Source organism: Rhinoraja longicauda, chromosome 6, assembly GCF_053455715.1.
Source record: "Rhinoraja longicauda isolate Sanriku21f chromosome 6, sRhiLon1.1, whole genome shotgun sequence".
Classification (NCBI taxonomy): domain Eukaryota; kingdom Metazoa; phylum Chordata; class Chondrichthyes; order Rajiformes; family Arhynchobatidae; genus Rhinoraja; species Rhinoraja longicauda.
The window spans coordinates 12771648-12794840 of record NC_135958.1 but is presented as its reverse complement, the minus strand read 5'-3'; the positions used below and the strand labels follow the sequence as shown (position 1 = coordinate 12794840).

At 41.7% G+C, this 23193-nt stretch overlaps 1 protein-coding gene across 7 annotated transcripts in view; it reads left to right on the top strand.

Moving 5' to 3' along the window:
• Nucleotides 1–23193, top strand: part of nlrc5 (NLR family, CARD domain containing 5) — a 123491-nt gene that overhangs the window by 20387 nt on the left and 79911 nt on the right. For 6 of the 7 annotated variants that reach the window (XM_078401661.1, XM_078401666.1, XM_078401665.1 and 3 more), the window contains exons 2-10: nt 2336–2712; nt 5362–5460; nt 7292–7372; nt 9166–9306; nt 13246–14995; nt 18752–18835; nt 20635–20718; nt 20806–20889; nt 22660–22749. In XM_078401661.1, the coding sequence (XP_078257787.1) occupies nt 2346–2712; nt 5362–5460; nt 7292–7372; nt 9166–9306; nt 13246–14995; nt 18752–18835; nt 20635–20718; nt 20806–20889; nt 22660–22749 (2780 nt within the window). In that variant the 5' untranslated portion in view covers nt 2336–2345. The remainder of the gene's footprint in view (nt 1–2335; nt 2713–5361; nt 5461–7291; nt 7373–9165; nt 9307–13245; nt 14996–18751; nt 18836–20634; nt 20719–20805; nt 20890–22659; nt 22750–23193) is intronic. The other variant, XM_078401663.1, reaches the window with a different exon arrangement.

The window sequence follows — 23193 nt, the reverse complement described above, 5'->3', positions numbered from 1 at the left end:
GAGGGACAATTTTACAACTTACTGAAACTAATTAACCTACAACCCTATATGTCTTTGGAGTGTGGGAGGAAACCGGAGCATCTGGAGAAAGCCCATGTAGTCGCAGGGAGAACGGGCAAACTCCATACAGACAGCACCGAGGATGGAAATTGGTCTCTGGTGCTGTAAGGCAGTAACTCTACTGCTGCAACGCTTATCCCTGCCAACCAAGATGCCCCATCTATGCTAGACCCACCTGCGCATGCTTGGCCCATATCCCTCTAAACCTTTCCTTCCATGCACCTGTCCAAATATCTTTTAAATGTTCAGGGTCAGGGTGCAGTTAGGACTCGGGCACTCTGGACCATTTCTGCAAACCCAAATGCAGAATTATTTGAGGACTCGAGGTGAATACAAACGAGGTGCCTACTCGTGACTTTAAAAAAAGTACTTTTCATGCCAATGCCAATTCATCGCAGGAGAGCATTTGAACTATCCTGGTGCCACTAGTTGCTATGAACACATTGCAAAATCTCCATGGTCTTTCCTCCGTCGACTTCTTGCCAGTTTTATTTCAGAGCTGGTAAAACCCCCCCATGGTTATTCTTCACTCATTTCAGAGATTTGCCTTCATGTTCCTTTCACTTCTCATCCCTGTTAGAAGGTATGTGGATTAGAGTGATTGATTCCATTGCATACTTTATTTTACCAAACATTGAAGTCAGTGATACTTTGTAATTCACGTGTACCCTAGGTACAGTGAAATGCTTCGTTTTTGCATAGAACCCATTAAAATCATACAGCAGACCTCGTCTAGGCAGTACACAAGAGTCGCCTTGTTTCTGGCACCGACAAAGTTACAAAAAGTTCATCAGTCTTCTGCTCGCAGCAGTGAATGCAGGCCTGCCGCTGCATGTGGATATAGTTGGCCTCTCACTGGGTTCCCCCCTTCGATCTCGGCGCCCACTAGGTCTCCCCTTCATTCTCAGTCATTTTTCTCCTCTCTTCCCCCCCCCCCCCCCCTCCCGACAGGTCCCCCCCTCCCGACAGGTCCCCCCCCCCCCTTGATTTTTGGTGGCACCCACCGTGACCCCCCTCTGGGTTGCCCTCCGTTCGCCCCCTCCCCCCATCTCACCTGGTCCCTAATAGGAAGTCCGATAAAGTCCGATTCAAGAAAGTTCAAAGATTCCAATGAAATAGATGACAAATCTTATTTTTTAATTTTTTAGATTTAGTTTCCAATATTACATTAGTTTTGTCTTTTTATTCTGCGGCAAAGAGCAGGTGCTCAAATTCAAATTCAAATTCAAATTCCATACTGGCGAAGTGTGATCAACACTATGATGCTACTGAAATTAGTCAGTCTGAGAAGGTGGTAAGGTTCAATAAGGTGGAGCATGGAAAAAACGTTAGTACGTTATGTTTTTACTCATGATCCAGATTATTGTAGTGACTGAAACTCTTATAATGCAGTTCTTTAGTCAGCCATTGCTACTGCCATAGGCTTCTTTGCAACGGTTGTGTTTCCATACCAAATTCTAGTGTGCTATACAGTGCAGAAATGGGCCCTTCAGCCCATCGTCTATCCCTATATCATCAAAAACCTACCTATATTAATTCCATTTACCAGTTCTTGATCCACAGCCTCCCTCTGGGAATATAATCCCATTGAATTGAAATTGAAAACAGTGTTAGGAGAATCAGGTTTGAACTACATTCTGAAAAAAGTAATGAGGGGAAAGTGAAAGAGGAAGCAAAACCAATCTGAATTTGTATATAGGGCTTATCATCTGCTTCATCATAATTTTGAACAGTATTACATAATTAGAAATTTTGCATTATCTCTATTATGTATTTCAGTTCAATGTTGTATAGTGCTAACTCACCTCTTGAGAGGAAAGGGGTATTGCTCCAAGATTAGGGTCTGTTTTGGTTTTTGGAGTTAACATCTAGCCAATGCATGTACCTCAAGCTTTACAATTTTCAACTGTTCGCATCTCACATATAAAAAATGATAACAAGTGGCAAAAGCAGTGACCCTGACTGGAAATCCAAAAGGTGAGAGGTGGTTTATTAGATCCTTTGATCATGAGATGGTTAACATTGGCAGAGAATGGGATCAAATTGAGTTCCCTTTCAGTGCGAGGAGTTTCAGTGCGGCTAAAATTGTGTGGCTTGTGAAAATCCCCACCAAATTCAGTCTAAAGCAAAGTTCGTAATGCTATATTTTGGGATGTCTGTTGTCGTACAGATGCTTTATAATTGCAATTAGCTTGCAGAAGAGCTAATTTTGTTCATGTAAGTGCAAATGTTTTTTAGATATTTGATGGAATATTTGTCCCTCTTTTCAATATAGCTTTGGCAGGATGAGCAGCAGTGGAATCAAGCAAGTCCTGGAGAGCAACCATGGGCAATTGGTGGAATCTCTCAGTCAACATACGAACAGTTTGATTGAAAAGGCCAAGACCATCTTGAACAAGGAGGAGCAAGAGCTTGTTGACAGCCAAGGAACCAATAAGGACAAAATCTCAACGTTGCTGAAGAGACTGGCTACGAAAGATAACGACACTTGCAGAAATTTCTTTGAAATGCTGATTATCACAATGCCCTGTAACTTGTTCCCCATGTGTCTGGAGAACTCACTAATGGCAGCTGGAGAAGACACCACTCACGGTAATTTCTGGTGCTCTGAAATGGATTGCAAGCTCTGGTACTCAAGAATCTACAGCATTGGTAAAGGGGAAGTGTGATTCAGAATTTAGGAATGTTTAAAATTTGACCTAATATTAATGAGATTGGTCCACTTTGTCCGACATAAGGATGCCCAGATGAGAAAAAAATATGGTCCACCAAATTGCCTTCTGTCCTTCTGGTAGTTGCAACGATGATAGTTAATGACTCAACATAGTCATCAGTTTCTTATAATTGTTTTTCAAAGGATCCCGCCATGATCTGAACAGAACACACTGGTAGGAAGCTTTAAAAGCCATAGTAATCTTTTTCCCATATGTAACATTCAACATGCATTACGTCTTCAATTGTCAATGGTTAATTGTGCTTTATTCCCACATATGCAAGTGCACAGTGAAATTCGTTTTTGCAGAAAGTTCAGTAAAACATTGCTATACCTAAGCACATTCCTGATAGCAAAGTGTACATTAGGAGTCAACTGAGACTGCATGCAAGAGCTGCCAAGTTTTGGTGCCATTTTCAAAGTTCAGTCCATGCTTTCGGTCTTATGAGCGGCACCCAATCCAAGCGAGCCCCAGGCTGCTGTTGGGCCTCCAGCTGTCTCCTTTCCTGGACGTCTGGATCGTCCAGCGAACCGACATTCCTCTCCTCACTCGTCTACCTTTGTGCCCCGGGACAGCCTCCCGCAGCTGAACTTGAGGGAGTTTATCAAGCCCTGATTCACTCTTCTTAAATGCACAAAAGAAACTGTGCCTCAAAATATTAACTCCTGAGTCTTTGGTCATAGGTTCATAAGTGATAAGAGCAGAATGAGACCATTTGGCCCATCAAGTCTACTCCGCCATTCAATCATGGATGGTCTATCTCTCCCGTTCTCCTGCCTTCTCCCCATTACCCCTGACACTTCTACTAATTTGCTGCTCTGTTTTTGTTCAGTTTGTTCTGCCTCAACTAGGGAAGCTTAGCTTTCCAAAACCAGAGACTAAACTTGAAAAAGTTTCATTCTCAGCGTTAGAAAATCATCTCCAAATTCCCAATTTTGTGCCCTTTATATTTTATGCTGTGCTTGAAATAATTAGTTACCGAGTATTCAGTTAAGCCAGCTTTTTTTTTTTTTTGATAAATATTTTTATTAAGCATAAGTACATATTAATAAATTATTGTATCTTATACATTTCTATACTTTTTTTTTTTTTTCAAAGAGGAAAAGATAGAGAAAAATAAAATAAAAATAAGAAGTCCAAATTGAAGAAATGAATGGAGTATTAAAAAAGTTATCCATCATTGGAGATATATCGATGATTTACAATTCATAATTCTTCCTCCATTCCATTATTCAGGCCGCGGTCAGGTCCTCGCACCAAGCCATTTTGACCCTTTAAATATACGATAAATGGAGACCATATTCCTCTGAAAAGAATCAACCTGTCCATGAGTACAAGTCTCAATCTTTCCAGATGGAGTGTCTCCGACATTCCTGTAATCCACATTTTAATTGTGGGGGATGTAGGACCTTTCCAAAATTTCAGTATTAATTTTTTCCCAATTATTAAGCTATAATCAATAAAAATTCTTTGATTCGTTGTTGTTAATTGATCTGTTTCTAATATTCCCAGTATTATTAAATTTGAGTCAGGGGTCAGCTTCATATTAATCACATTCGAAATTATTTTGAATATTTCTGTCCAGAATTTAGTGATTTTTTCACAGTTTGTAAATATATGCGTTAAATTAGCTTCCAATTGCTGACATTTATCACAAATGGCAGATATATTTGGAAAAATACTATGTAATTTAGTTAAGCCAGCTTTTGATGCAAATTAAATGCCGTGACATGTATTTCCCTGAACAGTCAACAAAGAGACTTGAATGCTGGTAGCTAGGTTTGGTCAAAATTCACATCACTGAAATTGTGCATAAAAAGGACAGAGCTCAATGCCTAGCAGGCAAATTTAATAATACAATAGAAAGGAGCTAGAACTTATTAAATAAAATAGAAGGCATCGAAAACAGGTGCTTATTTACTATCTTCCAAAAATTGTTTCTATAACAACGAATAGTGAAAGGCCTGGATAGAGTGAATGTGGTGAGGATGTTTCCACTAGTGGGAGAGTGTAGGACCAGAGGTCATTGCCTCAAAATAAAAGGACGTACCTTTAGAAAGGAGACGAGGAGGAATTTATTTGCTCAGAGGGTGGCGAGTCTGTGGAATTCATTGCCACAGATGGCTGGAGGCCAAGTTAATGGATATTTTTAAGGTGAAGTTTGACAGATTATTGATTAGTAAGGATGTCAGGGGTTATGGGGAGAAGGAAGGAGAATGGGGGTTGAGTGGGAAAGATAGATCAGCCATGATTGAATGGCGTAGTAGACTTGATGGGCCGAATGGTGTAATTCTGCTCTGAGTTAGTGAACTGTTTGATGTGATCCCTGGGCCTGGTCTATATTGAAACTGACTGGGGCCATTTTGCTCTCATGTACCTTATTGAATTGTCCTGGTACGAAAGTACTTATTGGGACGCGTCCACCTTGGGTAAATTTGAAGGGCACAGATACCATTCTGTGCAGCCCTTCCTGAGGCTGTGTTATACCCCGCTGTGTCTGGCAGTCACTTCAGCATGAACAGTCCTGTGATTCCTTCCACTTATGAAGTAGGTATCTCTCAGCATGTCTCTGCTTTTGTTTTGTCAGATTTGTTCGACCTGGAACAGACGGAAACCAGATCTGATTTTACACAGCACTCTAAAGTAGAATCGGGTGCTAAAGGTATTGGTGGAAATCAAAGAAAAGGTATTTAAAACAGAGCAAAACAATGGATGATTCATGGGAAAATAAACCTTGCTAGCCTTTCTATCCTGGGATTTGAATTAGAATTATGATGTTATAATAGCTGAATGCTATTTAATTCTTGTTCCCCAATAAGTATTAATGAAGAAGGGTCTCGACCCGAAACGCCACTTATTCCTTTTCTCCAGAGATGCTGCCTGACCCGCTGAGTTACTCCAGCATTTTGTGACTATCTTAAGCATTGATGAATGTTATTCTTTGAGAATGATTTTGCTAAATATCTGTTGCATTGATCTTGTAACAGTTTGTATCTCCCCAAACTGTTTGAGCCAAGAGAAGAAAGAAAAAAAATTGGACAGTTATGGTGGAAGTTTATCATTGATTGGTTTGGCTGAACCATTCGGTTGTTTGCGGCCTTGTGTGATTGTCACCATACAAAGATTGCAAAGTTAAGGAATGTAAAGGATCTGACTTTAAAGCAAAGATACTAGAGGAACAAGATGGACCACTCCGTTGAAATCGCGTATACTGAAGCCATTTTACACAAAGGAGCCATTTTAGTAGGCAAAACCCACCGTTCGTTATGCCTCTCGCAGTGTAATCAGTGTTTTGGAGGAACAGTATGTGTGATGATACCATTAAAATGTAGAATATATCTCATCTATCAATTCACAGATTTTTGTTATTTTTCTTTTTAAATGTTTCTGCAAGTTTCTGCCTACTAAAATGGCGCCATGACATACTGTGGTTTTTAGGGTTGAGTGGTCTACTTTGTTCCTCCAGTATCTTTGCTTTAAAGCAATGATATAACATTCAGTTCCAGTTATTTTTAACATGATATGGAACTGTAATGTTCAGTGAAATGATGAATTATATATTTTTTTGTTCTTCAATAACGTGACAAAGGAGGTCAACTACTTCATAAATTAAACAACAAAATCTGCACAGTGAAAATTCCCCATCTTGTACAGGACACAAAGTCAATTACCCCCTCTCACCTAAGAAAAGAAGAAAACACTTGCCTGCATTTAGACATGTAGTGGTCAATTCACAGCAAGTTCCTACCAAGAGCTATGAGGTTAATGGAACGTTTGTCTCCTTTTTAACAGATATTGCCTGAGAGTTAAACATAATCCAGGATGTTAGGGAGAAAGCCCAAGTTCCTTCTCAGCACTGCCATCAGATGTCTTTTATCCACCTGAGAGGATATAGACTGGGTCAGTTCAAGGTTATATAAGAAAGACGGCACCTCCAACTGTTCAGTAGTTGCTTAGTGCTAAATTGGAGTGTTAGCCTCGATCTTATACTCAAGTCTTAGCAGTGTGACATGAACTCATAACTTTATGATAAAATAGATCAGAGTGCATACCTGGAGCAAGGTTGTGACATTATTCATAACATTTTCTGGATACTATTTGTATGTAATTATGAACTGTCAAGTACACATTACTGCACAAATGCTTAATAACAATGCAAAACAGGGCTACATGGTAGACACAAAGTGCTGGAGTAACTCAGCGGGTCAGGCAGCATCAATGGAGAAAAAGGATTGGTGATGTTTTGGGTTGGGACCCTTCTTCAGACTAATTCCAGGCTGGTGATGGGTCCCTACGTGAAACGTCACCTTTCCTTTACACCAGAGATGCTGCCTAACCCGCTGAGTTACTCCAGCACTTTGTGTCTATCTTTGGTATAAACCTGCGACTGCAGTTCCTTCCTATCACATTGGGGCTACACAGTAGTTTTTGAGATATTTTCTAGCTATTTGATAATCCGATATTGAACTTATTGTTTTGCACTCTGTGCTGTGGTTAACTTCTTTATATCTCTTCAGTCACTTTGCGTAGAGGAAGGAAAAGATCTCCAGGACAAGTCGAGAGCCCGCATTGTGCTGTGGTGAAAAAGAAAAAAACTGGTAAATAACAGCCAAAATTAAAGTGAGAAGTGGCAGCTATGATCAGGAGCCACTAGAATTCAGCTGTTTGTTTGTTTTTGTGATATGGTCATTGCCTGCCCTGAAAATCGAGCACATTCCCCAGGGTGATGAAGCACCCAGTTTGGAGGCAGGCTGAGATTTAGAGGAGCAGCAAGGAATGTAATCAGTAGACACAAGGCTGAATGAACACCTGAACTCAGGCTCAGAGTCTGTGTGTAGATGAGCCTGGTAGTCTTAGTTTTAGAGATACAGCGTGGAAATACGCCCTTCAGCCCACCGAGTCCATGCTGACCAAACATCACCCATTCACACTAGTTCAATGTTAACCCAGTTTTGCATGCGACACTCCAGGGGCAATTTACAGAAGCCAATTAACTGACAAACCTGCACATCTTTGGAATGTGCGAGGAAACCAGAGCACCTGGAGAAAATACACGCGGTCACAGGAAGAGCTTACAAGCTCCATACAGACAGTGCCCCTAGTCAGGATTGAACCCGGGTCCCGCTGTAAGGTAGCCACTCTACCGCTGCGCCATTGTGCAGTAAATATTAGTTTGCATGTCTCACTGTCAATCTGTGGAATTCACTGCCTCAGAAGGCAGTGGAGGCCAATTCTCTGGATGCTTTCAAGAGAGAGCCAGATAGAGCTCTTAAGGATAGCGGAGTCAGGGGGTATGGGAAGACAGGAACGGGGTACTGATTGAGAATGATCAGCCATGATCACATTGAATGGTGGTGCTGGCTCGAAGGGCTGAATGGCCTACTCCTGCACCGATTATCTATTGTCTAATGTGATCTCCTGGATTAATTTCAATGAAATAAAAAAGAATTTTCTAGTTTATTGGCTGCAAATTCATCCCTGGTTGATCGGGTTCGACTCTGATGAACATAATTACAGTAAATAGTTAATGGAATGCATTACACAGGCAGGTACCAGATACTGGGTGCATTGCTGCTGATGACATTGAATTAATTTCCAAGCATCCATCCGGTTTTTTTTGCTTCCTCATCTCTAAGAGAATAACAAGCTGAGTGATAGGATACAGGTAGCTATGATGCTTTGGACATTACGTGTGTGCATGGAAATGATAGGAGAATTGATCTGCATTTTACTAACTGATTTTTGAATAAAAGTTTGAAATCAGTTTTCAAAGCGATTGAGAGCGCAGAAGAGGTTTACCAGAATGCTGCCTGGATTGGAAGGTTTCAGCATCAGGGAGAGGTTGGATAGACTTGGGTGGGGGGGACATGGACTGTTGTGATTTGCTGTTGAAGACCACTGGAGCAAGTATGTCTTCAATGAAATTAGGAATGTGCAGTTTTAAATGAAACTCTTCATAACTTAGTCATACATTTTGAGTAAGAAAAAAGCAAAATGGAGAAAACAATGTTTTCTTTGTGTTGTGAAAATTATTTCTGTTCAATAACCTTTCTATAAATAGCAGAATATACTCATGATAGGCCTGACATTGTAGATGTAGTCCAAGAACTACAGACTGTTGGAAATAATAGTCGTTTTTCACACATGAATGTAGCGCAACGTGTACGCGCATTTGGCGCGCATACTTTTTTTTAGGATAAGTTGCATTGCGCGCCATATTATGAATTTTGATGTAAAATTCTGAATTTTGGACATCAAAATTCTGAATTTGTAAAATCAAATGTTGGGAGGTCTGTGTACAGACAGATAAGACTAGTTCAACTTGGCATCATGTTCGGCACACACATTGTTCCAGTGTTATACTGTTCTAAATTCTATGTTATGCTTTTAGGTAAACGTAGGAAAGTAACAGCTCTGAAATCAAGTTCTACAACCAAGTCAACCCAGACCGTGTTAACCCCAGACCCTGAAGAAATGGACCAAACACTGCATCAATCAGGAGATGAATATTTGAACTTGCCAGCAATTTCAGGTCACATATAACATGTTCTTTTAAAGTGAATTTGTCCTTTTTTGTATTAACAGCTTAGCGTGGTGGGAAATTATGCTTTACATTTACAAAGCACCAGTTTAGGCCTTAGGTGGAGGATGCCATCTAATTTAAGCACTTTAAGATGGATGACGGAACCTTGTAAAGTGCTTACCAGGCTGCTATCAGGAGAAGTAATCCCAGTGTATGGGGAAATTGGGCTGTTCAGAGTCAAGAAGGTTTAGAGGATTTTAATAGATGAATTCAAAATTTTCTTAAAAATGCTTTACTGGAAATTATTTTCAGTAGAAGAAGATCCACTATCTAGAAAATACAAGTTAAAGATTGTGAGGAAATTAGTTCTGCCATTTGTAAGAGTTCAGTTTAGTTTATTGTCACGTGTACCGAGGTACAGTGAAAAGCTTGTGTTGCGTGCTAACCAATCAGCGGAAAGACAATACATGATTACAATCGAGCCATTTACAGTGTACAGATACAGGATAAGGGAATAATGTTTAATGCAAGTAAGAATGAGCATATGTACTCCCGTTGGAGTTTTGAGTTTCATAATATTCCGGGAGCTCACTTGTATGTAGGGGTGTCCAGAAGTGGGGTGCTCATAACCCTGGGGAACGACCAGTAACCAGCAATTAGGTTAGGATGGACTGTCTTAAGATAGAACACACAAACCTGCAGCACAGAGTGAGTCAACTCTGCTTGCTATTTCTCATCCTTTCCGAAAGCATAGATTGTGCCATAGCTTTGCGACTAGTTGATTCACACAATGCAATCCAATCGCACTCTGCATCCCGAGGTGGGGTCAGGTGCACACATTAATATTTCAATGCTAAGTTGTTGTTTTGAATGTATCTTCTGAGTTATTTTGGGATAATCCAGGTGGAAAGATAATCCAATAATTAACAATAAATTGCTTTTATATCATGTTTTTAACGAGCAAAGCATTGCAAGGCACATGACAGTGGTGTTACCCAATACAGTAACTCCATGCAACATGAGGTGATGTTGGCACAGATAACCAGAGGCTTGGTCAAAGTGAAACAGTTTGACGAGTGTCTTTGAGACGGAAAGGAAAGCAGGAGATTTTGGAAATGAATTCCAGAGTTTGGATATTGGCAGCTGGGTCTGAAGAAGGGTCCCGAACCGAAACGACACCTATCTTTTTCTCCTGAGATGCTGTCTGGCCCGTTGAGTTACTCCAGCACTTTGTGTTTAACTTCTGTCAGCACACTCAGCAGTGATGGCAGAATGAAGTTGGAACGAGTTAGGATTGGTTTATTCGCAAAATGCTGGAGTAACTCAGCAGGTCAGGCAGCATCTCGGGAGAGAAGGGATGGGTGACGTTTCGGGTCTCGACCCGAAATGTCACCCATTCCTTCTCTCCCGAGATGCTGCCTGACCTGCTGAGTTACTCCAGCATTTTGTGAATAAATCGATTTGTACCAGCATCTGCAGTTATTTTCTTATACTACAAGTTAGGATTGGGATGGCTGAGTTCACAGTGGCCAGAAAGAGGGAGATTATCTAGTTGTGCATTATAATGGTTAGGTCTGGGGGAAAACAAAGTGAGAAGTGAGACTTTGGAGAGCAGGTGAGGTGAGGTAAAGTAAGAGTTGACCATATGGGGAACATTGCATAAAAAGAGAAAATGTTGGAAATACCCAGCAAGTCAGGCAGCATCTGTGGATGAAGAAATAGAGTTAACCTTTCAGGCTGTTGACTTTTCTTCAGAATTGCAAACATTACAGATCAAAAACGTTTTAAGTTGCAGTGTTGGGGAGGGGTGGAGTGCAAAGGGAATACCTGTAATAGAGGAAGACCAGGAGAGACTGAGACAAGTGGTGGTGAAGTTAGCCGAGAAAAGGTGGAGAAGGCTTGTCCTGTTGAGTATTGCCAGCATTTTCTGATTGCATCTCAGTTTGCATTTTAATTTTTGGCTCATAAAGGATGTTGTTACGACATCATACGACACATAGTGTTGTAATGTTGTCGTATAAATCAGCAGGTTTATACTGCACAATGTATTTCGGTGTCAGACGGGTGCATTATTCAACGATATTGTAATCTGAGGAGGGCTGCATTAAATGGCACACAACATGTGATAGTAACAGCATATGTACACAAGAAGATGCATAAGCATTTACTTGTTTCCATTGTTGAGAAGCAGTGGAACAAGGCAGGATTTACCAGCGTCAAGCCTTGTAGAGCTGGGGAAATTGCAACTCTTGTTATAACCAAGTTTTCTGGTGTATTGAACGATTTCACAGTTCCCAGAATTAGTATTCGTTCACAGAATAATAATCTGTGGTATATATTCGTTCACAGTTCACAGAATACTAATCTGTGGTAGTATTCATGAGAAGGGGAAAGGATCTTATCCTGCATTTTGGGGCAAACTGGTAGAGTGCAAGAGCCTTCCATGATTAACACTAGATTATTGCTAATCTGGGTGATGCAAGACAACTACCCCAAACCGTCAGAGACTCCTCCTCACTCACCACATTCAAAACATCACTGAAGTCTCACCTGTTCAGCACTGCCTTCAACCACTGACCGTCACCTCACCTTCTGTCTCCTTTTTCTGTTCGTTTACTTATTTATCTATTTATTTTCTTCTCTATGTTCTAGTAATCCCTGTAAAGCGTCTTTGAGTGTTTGAAAAGCGCTATATAAATGTAATGCATTATTATTATTATTATTTATTAAAAAATTGTCAACAAAGTCACTTTCTTGCATTTATCCTAGCCGTGGTGTGCTACATACCCATCCATCCAACTCAGATATGTAAGAAGGAACTACAGATGCTGCTTTATACCGAAGAAAGGCACAAAATGCTGGAGCAACTCAATGGGTCTCTCTGGAGAAAAGGAATAGGTGATGTTTCAGGTCGAGACCCTTCTATCCAGACCCACACTATCCAGTCTGAAGAAGGGTCTTGACCCGAAAAGTCACTTATTCCTTTTCTCCAGAGACGTTGAGTTACTCCAGCTTTTTGTGTCTATCATCCAACTCGGATGTTTTCTCACAACGATGCAGTCATTCAAACACCAAAATGAGTTCCAGGTTATCCTCATCAGGAGTGAATTGCTCAGAGGAGTAATTTCCAGGGATTTGCCCCACTGTAAATCAATGATAATAGATCAGAGCAAGATAGACCACTCCGTCAAAATCACCTATACTGAAGTGCAGTACGCAAAGGAGTCATTTTAGAAGGCAAAATCCGCCGTCCGTTATGCCTCTCGCAGTGCAATCAGTGTTTTGGGGGAACAGCATGTGTGATGATACCATAAAAATGCAGAATATATCTCATCTATCAATTCACAGATTTTTGTTATTTTACTTTTTAAATGTTTCTGCAAGTTTCTGCCTACTAAAATGGCGCCATTGACATACTACGGTTTTTAGGGTCGAGTGATCTATCTTGCTCTGCTCTTTTGTCTTTGCTGTAAATGGAGATTTGTGAGCGGGAAAAAGAAAAGCCAATTTCTAGCACAGAAATGTTACTTTTAAGGAGAGTTTCAGTCAGGGGAAAAGATGAAATAACAATTGAAATTATTGTCTTGTTGAAATCATAGAGTCGTAGTGTCTTACAGCATGGCAACTTGCCCACAACAACCACCATGTCCCATCTACACTAGTCCCACCTATGGCCCATATCCCTTTAACCCTGTCCTATCCATGTACCTGTCTAAATGCTTCTTAAATGTTGCAATACTACCTGCTAAACTAGTTTGATTTCCCACGTAGAGATTGTTACCTTTCAAAAAACGAACGGAATTTGATTACTCGAGGTTTTCTACTTGCTGGTACATCATTCACATTTACTCAGTCAATCAGTTTAACATCATAGATAAGTATTTTCATAGCCATGGGCCAATTTCTCAGTCATTGAGCTCTAAAAATCATCTTGTTTTTCATTGACAGATTCTGCCGAAGATTACAGAGCATTTATGATAAAGACCATCTCTCAGAAATACTTAGCCAGCGTTACAAAAGAAGAGAAAATGAAACAAGTAACCGTTGCCCAGACTTTACGGAGTCTAAGCATGAAGGACGGAAATATGAACAAGCTCAAGGAAAGAATAGACGCCGGCCGGGACGATGTGCTTAGTTCTCCTGGGGTTGAGGAGAATGAGGACATCCTTGCAAACCTAGCGGAGTTTCTCAACAAAAATCGCATTACTGCTTGTAAAATCAATATCCTCCTTGGAAAAGCAGGAACTGGGAAGACCAAGTTGGTACACAAAATTTGTAATGAGTGGACTAAAGGAGCTGTCAGCCAGTTCCAGTATGTATTCTTGTTTGAGTTTCGTCAACTGAACGTAATCAAAGAGAACATTGACCTGAAGACCATGTTATTCGACTTGTTTCTTAAACCAGAAAGGAACGCCCATGCTGTGTTTAGATTTATAGTAGGAAACCCACGGCAGGTTTTAATTATTTTCGATGGATTTGATGAGTTTGTGGGGAAAGCTTCTGTCTGCACCTCTGCCGTTTCCAGCGATCCCAATGCACTACTGTCAGTGGGACAATTATTTTTCAGTTTGTTTAACGGGACGATGCTCCCTGGATGTACAGTTCTAATAACATCCAGGCCCAAAGACATCCTCTGCTTGCCTTTGGATGTTGTGGGTTATGTGGGGGTAGTCTCGGGGTTTAACCAATACAAAATTGAAGAATATGCCAGTCATTTCTTTGAAAGCACTAAGCACAGTTGTAAGGCCATCTCACTCTTAGAAAAGAATAGGAACATTTTAAACATGTGCTACATCCCTGTCTTATGCTGGGTTGTTTTCCTTAGTCTTGAACACTTGTTATCTCAAAGTCACTTGGAACCCAAGCTACCTCATACAATGACTCAATTCTACATCAAGATGCTCACAGTATTTTTAAGCAAAGGTGCCAAGATTACAGAGGCCCCGGGACACTTTGAAAACTTGCTGCTAAACAAATACAGGGAAGAGATTCATGGTTTGTGCAACCTTGCTGTAAAAGGCCTCCAGGAGAGTAAGTATTTGTTTTATTTAAAAGACCTGCTTTCTGAAAAGGTCACCAAGTTTGCTTCCTCATTTGGATTTCTTTCCACTTTCGAAGTGAAAACTATTGACCATAACCAAGAGAATGGATACGCCTTCGTCCACCTGACACTTCAGGAGTTCCTAGCTGCACTTCACCAGCTCATTGACAGCCAGACGACGCACCGGATGTTAAAAAGCAGGTTTTACCTCAAATCAAAATGGGCATGGAGGATCGATGTGAAGCATGAGTTTACGGATGCTGTCCACGTGTTCCTGTCTGGCTTAGCTTCAAAAGGGTGCAAGCAATTCCTTAGCATCCTGGCAAACAAAAATGAAACGTGGGTACACCAAAAGCAGAAGACTATCTTGCTGAACCTGCGCAAGTTGGCCACCACCAACCTCACTGGGCCAAAAATCATTGAGCTGTGCCACTGTGTGTACGAGACACAGGACCATGACCTGGCACGAGACATTGCGACACAGTTGAGGTATAAGTTTGAGCTGCGTAACTTCAGGCTCACGACAGTGGACATGACCGCCCTAACTTTCATTTTAAATAGCGGAACCAGCTCTGCCTCTGTGGATATTGGAGGCTGTGCCCTGGATCTAGAATGTATCTCTGTCTTGGGCACTTGCAAGAACTTGGAAATTTTAGTGTAAGTAAATGCATGCAACCTGCAGCACGATTTTTATTGTTCAATGATACCTTGTTGTCACATGTACCTAAGAACAATGAAATGCTTTGTTTTGCACACAACCCGGTAAAATCATATAACAGACTTCACCTAGGCAAGTGTCATCACGTTTTGGCGCCAACAATGTTACAAAAGTTCACCGAACAGTCTACTGCCTGCCACCGTACAGGGCAGCAGGCCGACAGAAAGGGAAACACCAAAGCTGCTCTTAATTTATTTCCTTGTTGGCCATGTGTTCAATGCTACCATTGAAATGGATGAATTTCTTGTGGATTACACTCCTAGTTTGGAGCTGAATCTAAACTCAGGTCTGTGTTACGTTTAGTTTAGAGGTACAGCGTGGAAACAGGGTCCTCGGCCCACCGAGTCGATGCTCACCAGCGATCACCCATGCACTAGTTCCATCCTACGCACTCGGGACAATTTACAGAAGTCAATTAACCTGCAAACCTGCACGTCTTTGGAATGTGGGAGGAAACCTGGGCACCCAGAGAAAACCCACGCAGTCACAGGGAGAACGTAGAAACTCTGTACAGACAGCACCCGTAGTCAGGATCGAACCCAAGTCTCTGGCACCGTAAGGCAGCAACTCTACTCTTGCGCCACCGTGCTGCCTTACATGCCCAGTATTACCCTGGATTGAAACTATTAGAAGGACCTGGCATTCATCCTGGATTTCTGGTGTCGGTGAATGGCTTGTGTTACAACACCTTAAAAGAACTGTAGCCAAAGCAATTGAAGTGGAAGTTTACACAGGCTCTGTGATCCTTTTTATTGCTCCCCATGCCAAATTGTATAGAATATTAGAGGCCCCAAGTACCAGATTCAGTGATGTGCAGTTTGCAGTGTGAAACGACTTTTTCAGATGGTAGGTTTCCCTGTGCTTGAGGTCTGGCCGGGGCTTTCCTTTAGCTTATTATACACACATCGAAACCATCATAAAATGGCAGTCAGATCCTTTCCCCATTTCACTCAACTTTCATTACCCATTCTTTCCACCTCCCTGGAATCTGTGGAGAGGATTGTGACACAGAGATTAAGGTTATTTACGAAGACTGCTTTTATCATATTGTCCTCCCTGTGCTCCCCCAGCACAGTGACTTCATTGGGCCCACTCCTCCCTCTGTCCACCGGTTCCCCCAACACGGTCCCATCCTGCCACAATTCCTCCTTTCACGTGCACCACTCCCTCATGTTCCAACTCTCCCTTAGAGCAGAAACTCACTCTTAATGCTGATGACCAGATGCTCCTGATGAGGAATTGTGAAAGTAAGATAACATAGAACTGGTGTGAACGTGTGATTGATGGTTAGCATGGACTCGGTGGGTTGAATTTGCAACCTGCGGCCGGGGCTCTGGAACTCCAGCCCAGCTAGAGCCAGCACATCCATCCCCATAGCCGACTTCCTTGGCCGGCTGGATAAACCAGCAAAGCTCGAGAACCAAGAGTGCCGGAAAATCAGTGGTGGAACTGTAATGAGTAAATATTAAATTTAAGTGCAAGATTATATAACTATATTAATTAATTAATTAAGACGGGGTTAAAATATAAAACACAGCAGAAAAGCCAATTACCACCTTTTTGGGCTGATTATCAATTAATGTGCGAATTTACTTCAACAGGTACTTCCGTATGCTTAGTCGAGGCGCATATATCGACTCTTCATAACTTAGTCATACATTTTATGACCATTGTTTTATTCAATACCAAGAGACTTGGGATATATAAGGCAAAAGCAAAATAGAAAAAACAAAACAAAACAATTTTTTCTTTGTGTTGCAAAAAGTATCTCTGTTGAAAAACTTTTCTATAAATAGCAGAATATACTCATAATAGGCCTGAACTACATGTAGTCCAAGAACTACAGACTGTTGGAAATAATAGTCGTTTTTCACACATGAATGTAGCACGACGCATATGCGCATTTGGCATGCATACCTTTTTTTTTTGCTGAAAAGTTGCATTACGAATTTTGTTGTAAAATTCTGAATTGTGGGCATCAAAATTATGAATTTGTAAAATCAAATGTTGGGAGGTCTGGATCAGTCAACTTTAGAAGTCTTTACTCAAACAAAATGAAACTTATTAAGCGAAAACCTGCTGCATAATATTAGCCTAACAGACTGGGGTTTGCATTTTGTTGGAATATCCCCACATATTACTTGCTCTCCAACCAAAGATATCTGTGGTATAACATCATCTGACATTTACTCCCTCCCATTTTTACCTTTTCATTTTTGGTGTCTATAAAATTGATTTTTTAGGTACATTTCACAAAGCTACTATCTTTAAGGAAATTAATGTTGAATTTTCTTCCAAAGAGTCACTGGGCAGAACACCAGCCAGCATGTGATGCCCATCACTTTCCTCTTTCTGCTGACGAACTCTGGTGGTGTTGAAAGAGTTGTTTCACAACAACATAAAGGGACTTCTTCTCATGGCCCTAGAGAATAGCTGGATCTTTGGGCAGAGAAATGATACACAGGAAAGAAAGAAGAAGGCAAGACTATTGTAGAAACAAAGAACTGCAGATGTCGCTTCAGAAAAAAAAGACACAAAGTTCTGGAGTAGGTCAGGCAACAGCCCTGGAAAACATGGATAGGTGACGTTTCGAGTCGGGACCCTTCTTCAGAGTCTTGAGTCTGGAGAAGGGTCCCGACCTGAAATATCACTATCCTTGTTCTTTAGGGATGTTGCCTGGCCTACCAAGTTACTCCAGCACTTTGTAACTTTTTCTATTGGCCTGCTAAGACTGGGATTGATGGAGTCCCGAGAGCTGCCTCTGGCCAAACCCTATGGAAGATATACAGTTGTCAATTCTGGTATGGCTTGCATGCTATAATGGGCTACAAAGTGAAGTTGGTCAGTATTGCTGGCCACACCTTGGCCCTCTCGACGAGGTCAATGAAACTATCCTCACTTTGAACAGAGGGTTGGAATGATGTTATCTGCGGCAATAGCATCGGATGTGCCTGTACCAATAGACACTGTCACAGATGTCAGATCAGCCTTCCTGAGAGTGAACCCGTGAAAAACAACTGGCCTGGATTGAGTCCCCAGCCATGCCCTCAGGACCTCTGTGGACCACCTGGCATGTGTATTCACAAACATCTTTAACTTCTCTCTACTCCATTCTGATGTACCCACCTGCTTTATGAAGACCACTATCATACTGGTGCCAAGAAAAAGCAAGGTAGCATGCCTTAATGACTGCTGCCCAGTGGCTCTGACATCCATCGTCATGAAATACTTTGAGAGACTGGTAAAGGCTCACATTAACTCCAGCCTCCCAGCCAGCCTTGATGCACTGAGTCTGATTTGATCCTTCATTTGCTAGATTCCTTATGATATGATACAAGTCTGTTTTAAGTACATGTCACAAAGCTATTATCTGTAAGGAAATTACTGTTCACATTTAAAACATACATGATCTTGGAGTGTTCTGAACTTTTAACCTGAACAATATGAGACAAGTAATTCCTTTGTACTCCTTTCTCAGCAATCCCCATCCATCCATCCTACCACCTTACCCAATCCAACAGTTGTGTCCACCTGTGACTTGGGCGAACCTGTGAGGAATGTGTTTTCCTAAATTCTTATCCTTTGCATTCCAGTGAGGCATAGCAAAGTCTGTGATCGTATCAAGTCCGGAGGATAATATTGTACATATTTATAAACCAGTACAAAAATGTATTTAAATACCTTTTCAATTGTAGGTTCAAATGCAGAAAATATGGGGACAAATTTGTTCAAACGTTATCTGAAGTTATTCCCCAAATCAGCAGCTTGAAGAAACTAATGTAAGAATTGACTAACATTATGATTTTATAATTGTCGACATAGAAATTGGATTGCATAAAACTGCAGCTTGGACATGGGAGTAGATACATCAATATGCACCCATATTTTAGGCACATTTGCATATGTTTCCAAAGGCAGTACTGCCTTTCAGTGAACTGGGCTGGGCACTTCATTTTATTTCCCTAATGCCAATCAAATTACCAAGCATAGGTGATTTACTTAACAGCAGAAGTTAGATCATAGTTCAACAAGGTGTGCATTATGCTGTAAGTAGGGGAGAGTATGTCATTTGGCATTCATTCTCCTGGACATTTTGATTTTATGTGTGGAAAGTTATCCCCTGTAATATTTATTTCCATAAAATATCGCAGCTGTGCTCAGTGCAGGTTATTGCATCTGTGGACTGATGTCTGCAGTTTACAGATCCATTGGTCTGTGATACATTGCTGTGCGGCACAAGACCACGCGTGGCCATGATCACAAGTTCTGTCTTTGGGATGAAACGCTCTCCCGAAGACCTAGGAGCTACCTGCTATCCAGCATTCCCCTCCCTTCTCGCTCCTTATCTGCCGTTTCAGCATTCAATTGTCATCGCTGCTCTCTGTCTAGTAAGCGTCAACGCTTATGAAAAGGGAACACTGGGCTTTACTGTCTTCTAAAAAGCTTTACAATGATGTCTTATAGCAAGGGTGTTCCAATTTAACCATTAATCACGCCTTCATCACCTCCCATCTGGACTACTGCAACAGCCTCCTCTATGGCTCACCCTCAAAAATCATCAGTAAACTTCAATACATTCAAAACTCCGCTGCCCGTCTACTCACCCACTCCCCGATCCGTGACCATATCACCCCCGTCCTTTACAAGCTCCACTGGCTCCCCATCCCCCAGATAATCCAGTACAAAATCCTCCTCATGACCTACAAAGCCCTCCATAACCTGGCCCCATCCTACCTGACTGACCTCCTCCACAGACACACTGCCACCTGCACCCTCCGCTCTGCTGCTGCCAACCTCCTGGCCCCCCCCCCCCCCATCCGGACCAAACTCAGATCCTGGGGGGACAGGGCTTTCTCCATTGCTGCTCCCACCCTCTGGAACTCACTACCCCAAACCGTCAGAGACTCCTCCTCACTCACCACATTCAAAACATCACTGAAGTCTCACCTGTTCAGCACTGCCTTCAACCACTGACCGTCACCTCACCTTTTGTCTCCTTTTTCTGTTCGTTTACTTATTTATCTATTTATTTTCTTCTCTATGTTCTAGTAATCCCTGTAAAGCGTCTTTGAGTGTTTGAAAAGCGCTATATAAATGTAATGCATTATTATTATTATTATTATTATTAATGCTAATTTGGCATTAGCGCTAACCTGAACACGCATTTAGTGTGCCTAAAGTGGGTGCAATCCAATTTCTAGGCATATGCCTTTGTGTACTTGATAAACGTCAAATGTAAAGAAAAATTGGAACTTGTTGCAAGTTCCATGAAGTCTGTGATTTGCATGCCTTAATGCATTTGATGCACATGCGCACACTTGAACCTGTTCAAGTGTATTGGCCACAAACTGCATACAATCCATGCATGGATCTTGTTGGCACGCATTCAGAAACTGCAGTGCTTGTGAAGCTTACTGTGTGGTAGTAGCCCATGGAGCCTAATGTTCAGTGCCTGCTTCACATAGAAGTTTTTAAAGTAAAGTATCTATCCATTGCAGTGGTGTAGTGTCAGTCACCTTGGGTCAAAACTATAGCTTTAATTTGAAGGTACTAATGGAAAGTAAACTTGTGATTCCAGCCTTACATCGTGCAGCTTTGGTGTGAAGGGAGCAAGCCTCTTGTCTTCTGCACTACGATTATGCCAGCAGTTAGAAGAAATAAAGCGAGTATCTCAAATACACCAAGTTATTCAACTTTAGTCTGCTTGGCACCATTGTGCTCACTCTTGCCTACCTCTATTTCTTTCCAGCTTGCATGATAATGAGCTGGGGGATGAAGGGATAGAGGTGATCCTTAACACGCTTCCTGAGATGAGAAACCTGAGAAAAATCGAGTAAGTGGCATTTTCAAGATTGCAAGTTACATGTGGGTGAATGAAGCTGTCATAACTCATCCATCCATCCACCTGGTTGGGGAAAAGAAAGTGCTGCGAGGAACTTGTAGGTCTTTGGAGTGTGGGAGGAAACCGGAGCACCGGGGGAAAGCCCACGCGGTCACGGGGAGAACGTACAAACTCCACACAGACAGTCCCGCTGGTCAGGATTGAACCGGGTCTCTGATGCTGTAAGGCAGCAACTCTACCGCTGCGCCACCTGTCAATCTGTCAAGCCCATCTGAAAAGATCCCACAAAGCTCATGTTTTATTGGCGAGGAAGACCCACTGTTTTTCATTTGCTGGATCAATGCCTCTTCATCAGGACTGAAAGAGCAGAGGGGAGATAGCCGATATAAAGAGGCGAAAAGAAGGGGCAGTGCAAGAACCATCTTGGCCCACCCCTCTTTCTCACTTCTTTGAATTTTATTTTATGGCATTGCAGACAGTGAAGAAGACAGTCAACTTTCTGGGGTTCATACATTTATGATTTAGAGGAGCAGAATTAGGCCATTCAACCCATCAAGTCTACTCTGCCAATCCATCATGGCTGATCTATCTTTCCCTCTCATCCCCATTCACCTGCCTTTTCCCCTTAACCCCTGACACCCTTACTAATCAAGAATCTGTCAATCTCCGCCTTAAAAATAACCATTTACTTGGCCTCCACAGCAGTTTGTGCCAATGAATTCCACAGATTCACCACCCTCTAACTAAAAAAATGCCTCCTTATCTCCTTTCTAAAGGTACGTCCTTTTATACTGAGGCTATGGCCTTTGGTCCTACACTCTCCCACTACTGGAAACATCCTCCTCACATCCATTCTATCAGGCCTTTCACTTTTTGCTACGTTTCAATGAGATTCCCCCACATCTTTTTAATCTCTAGCAAGTAGAGGCCCAGTGCCATCAAACGCTTATCATATGTTAACCCAATCATTCCTGGGATCATTCACATAAACCTCCTCTGGACCCAAATTTCAAAGCACTTTCTTTGTGAACATAAAAGCTGGAAGTGATCAGCAGATCTCTTAGCATCAATGCAGTTAACTTTTCAAATCAAGGTGTAATTTGAAATATTGGTACATGGATAGGATAAGTTTGGGGGGATATGGACCAAGCGCAGGCAGGTGGGACTAGTGTAGCTGGGGCATGTTGGCCGGTGTGGGCAAGTTGGGCAGAAGGTCCTGTTTCCACACTATTACTTATTATTTCTCCATCTCTTTCTCAACAAATACAGGCTGCAGAGTATTTCCAGCATTTCATGATCGTATTTCAGATTCTGAGCAGATATAGTATTTTGCTTTTGATATTTCCTGCTGGTTGTTTTGCAGTTTGACCTACCTCCATTTTTCTACCTAGTAACAATGGGAAATGTGTCTTCAAATTACTATGGTCCCCCAGAATTTGAATAACTACAATCAAGCGGTTGCACTTTTCCTAAATTCAACTTTATTTATTGTTTATTCCTTCCCCCAGAGGGGAGTGAGGAAGTGTACGTGCACACGTGTGAATATTTGTACGTGTGAGTTGGTGCATGTGTAGCTGAACACAAATGTATGTGTGCAAGTGAATGTGAGAATGCATAAGTGTGTCCGTGAGCAAATGCGTGTGAAATTATCAGTTTATGAGAGAATCTTAGCAGATCATTTGTTCCTCCACTACTTTTTTTTCTACGTTTGTAACAAATATCAGCTTTGAAGTTGTAGGTTAACTGCTTCTTTCATTGCAGGTTGGGTTACAACAACACCACCATTAAGGGTATTCTTCACATTGCAACTGTTTTAAGGACCTGCTCCAACATCCTGGATATCCGAGTCAGGTAGGGGAAGTTTAGTTTAAATCGAAGATAGACACAAAATGCCGGAGTAACTCAGCAACGTCTCTGGAGAGAAGGAATGGGTGACGTTTCGGGTCGAGAACCTTCTTCAGACTGATGCCGGGAGTGGGAGGTGTATAGATAAGGAAGTGTAAGGTGTGAAAACTGGACAAAGGGAATGGTTTGGAGAAGGTAAGTCAGAAACAGTAAGATTGGTCGGAGAACTGGGAAGGGGAGGGGATGGAGAGAGAGAGGGAAAGCGAGGATTACTTGAAGTTAGAGAAGTCAATGTGCATACCATTGGGGTGTAAGTTGCCCAAGCAAAATACGAGTTGCTGTTCCTCCAATTTGCGCTGGTCCTCACTCTGACAATGGAGGAGGCCCAGGACAGAAAGGTTAATGTGGAAATGGGAGGGGGAGTTAAAGTGTTTAGCAACCGGTAGATCA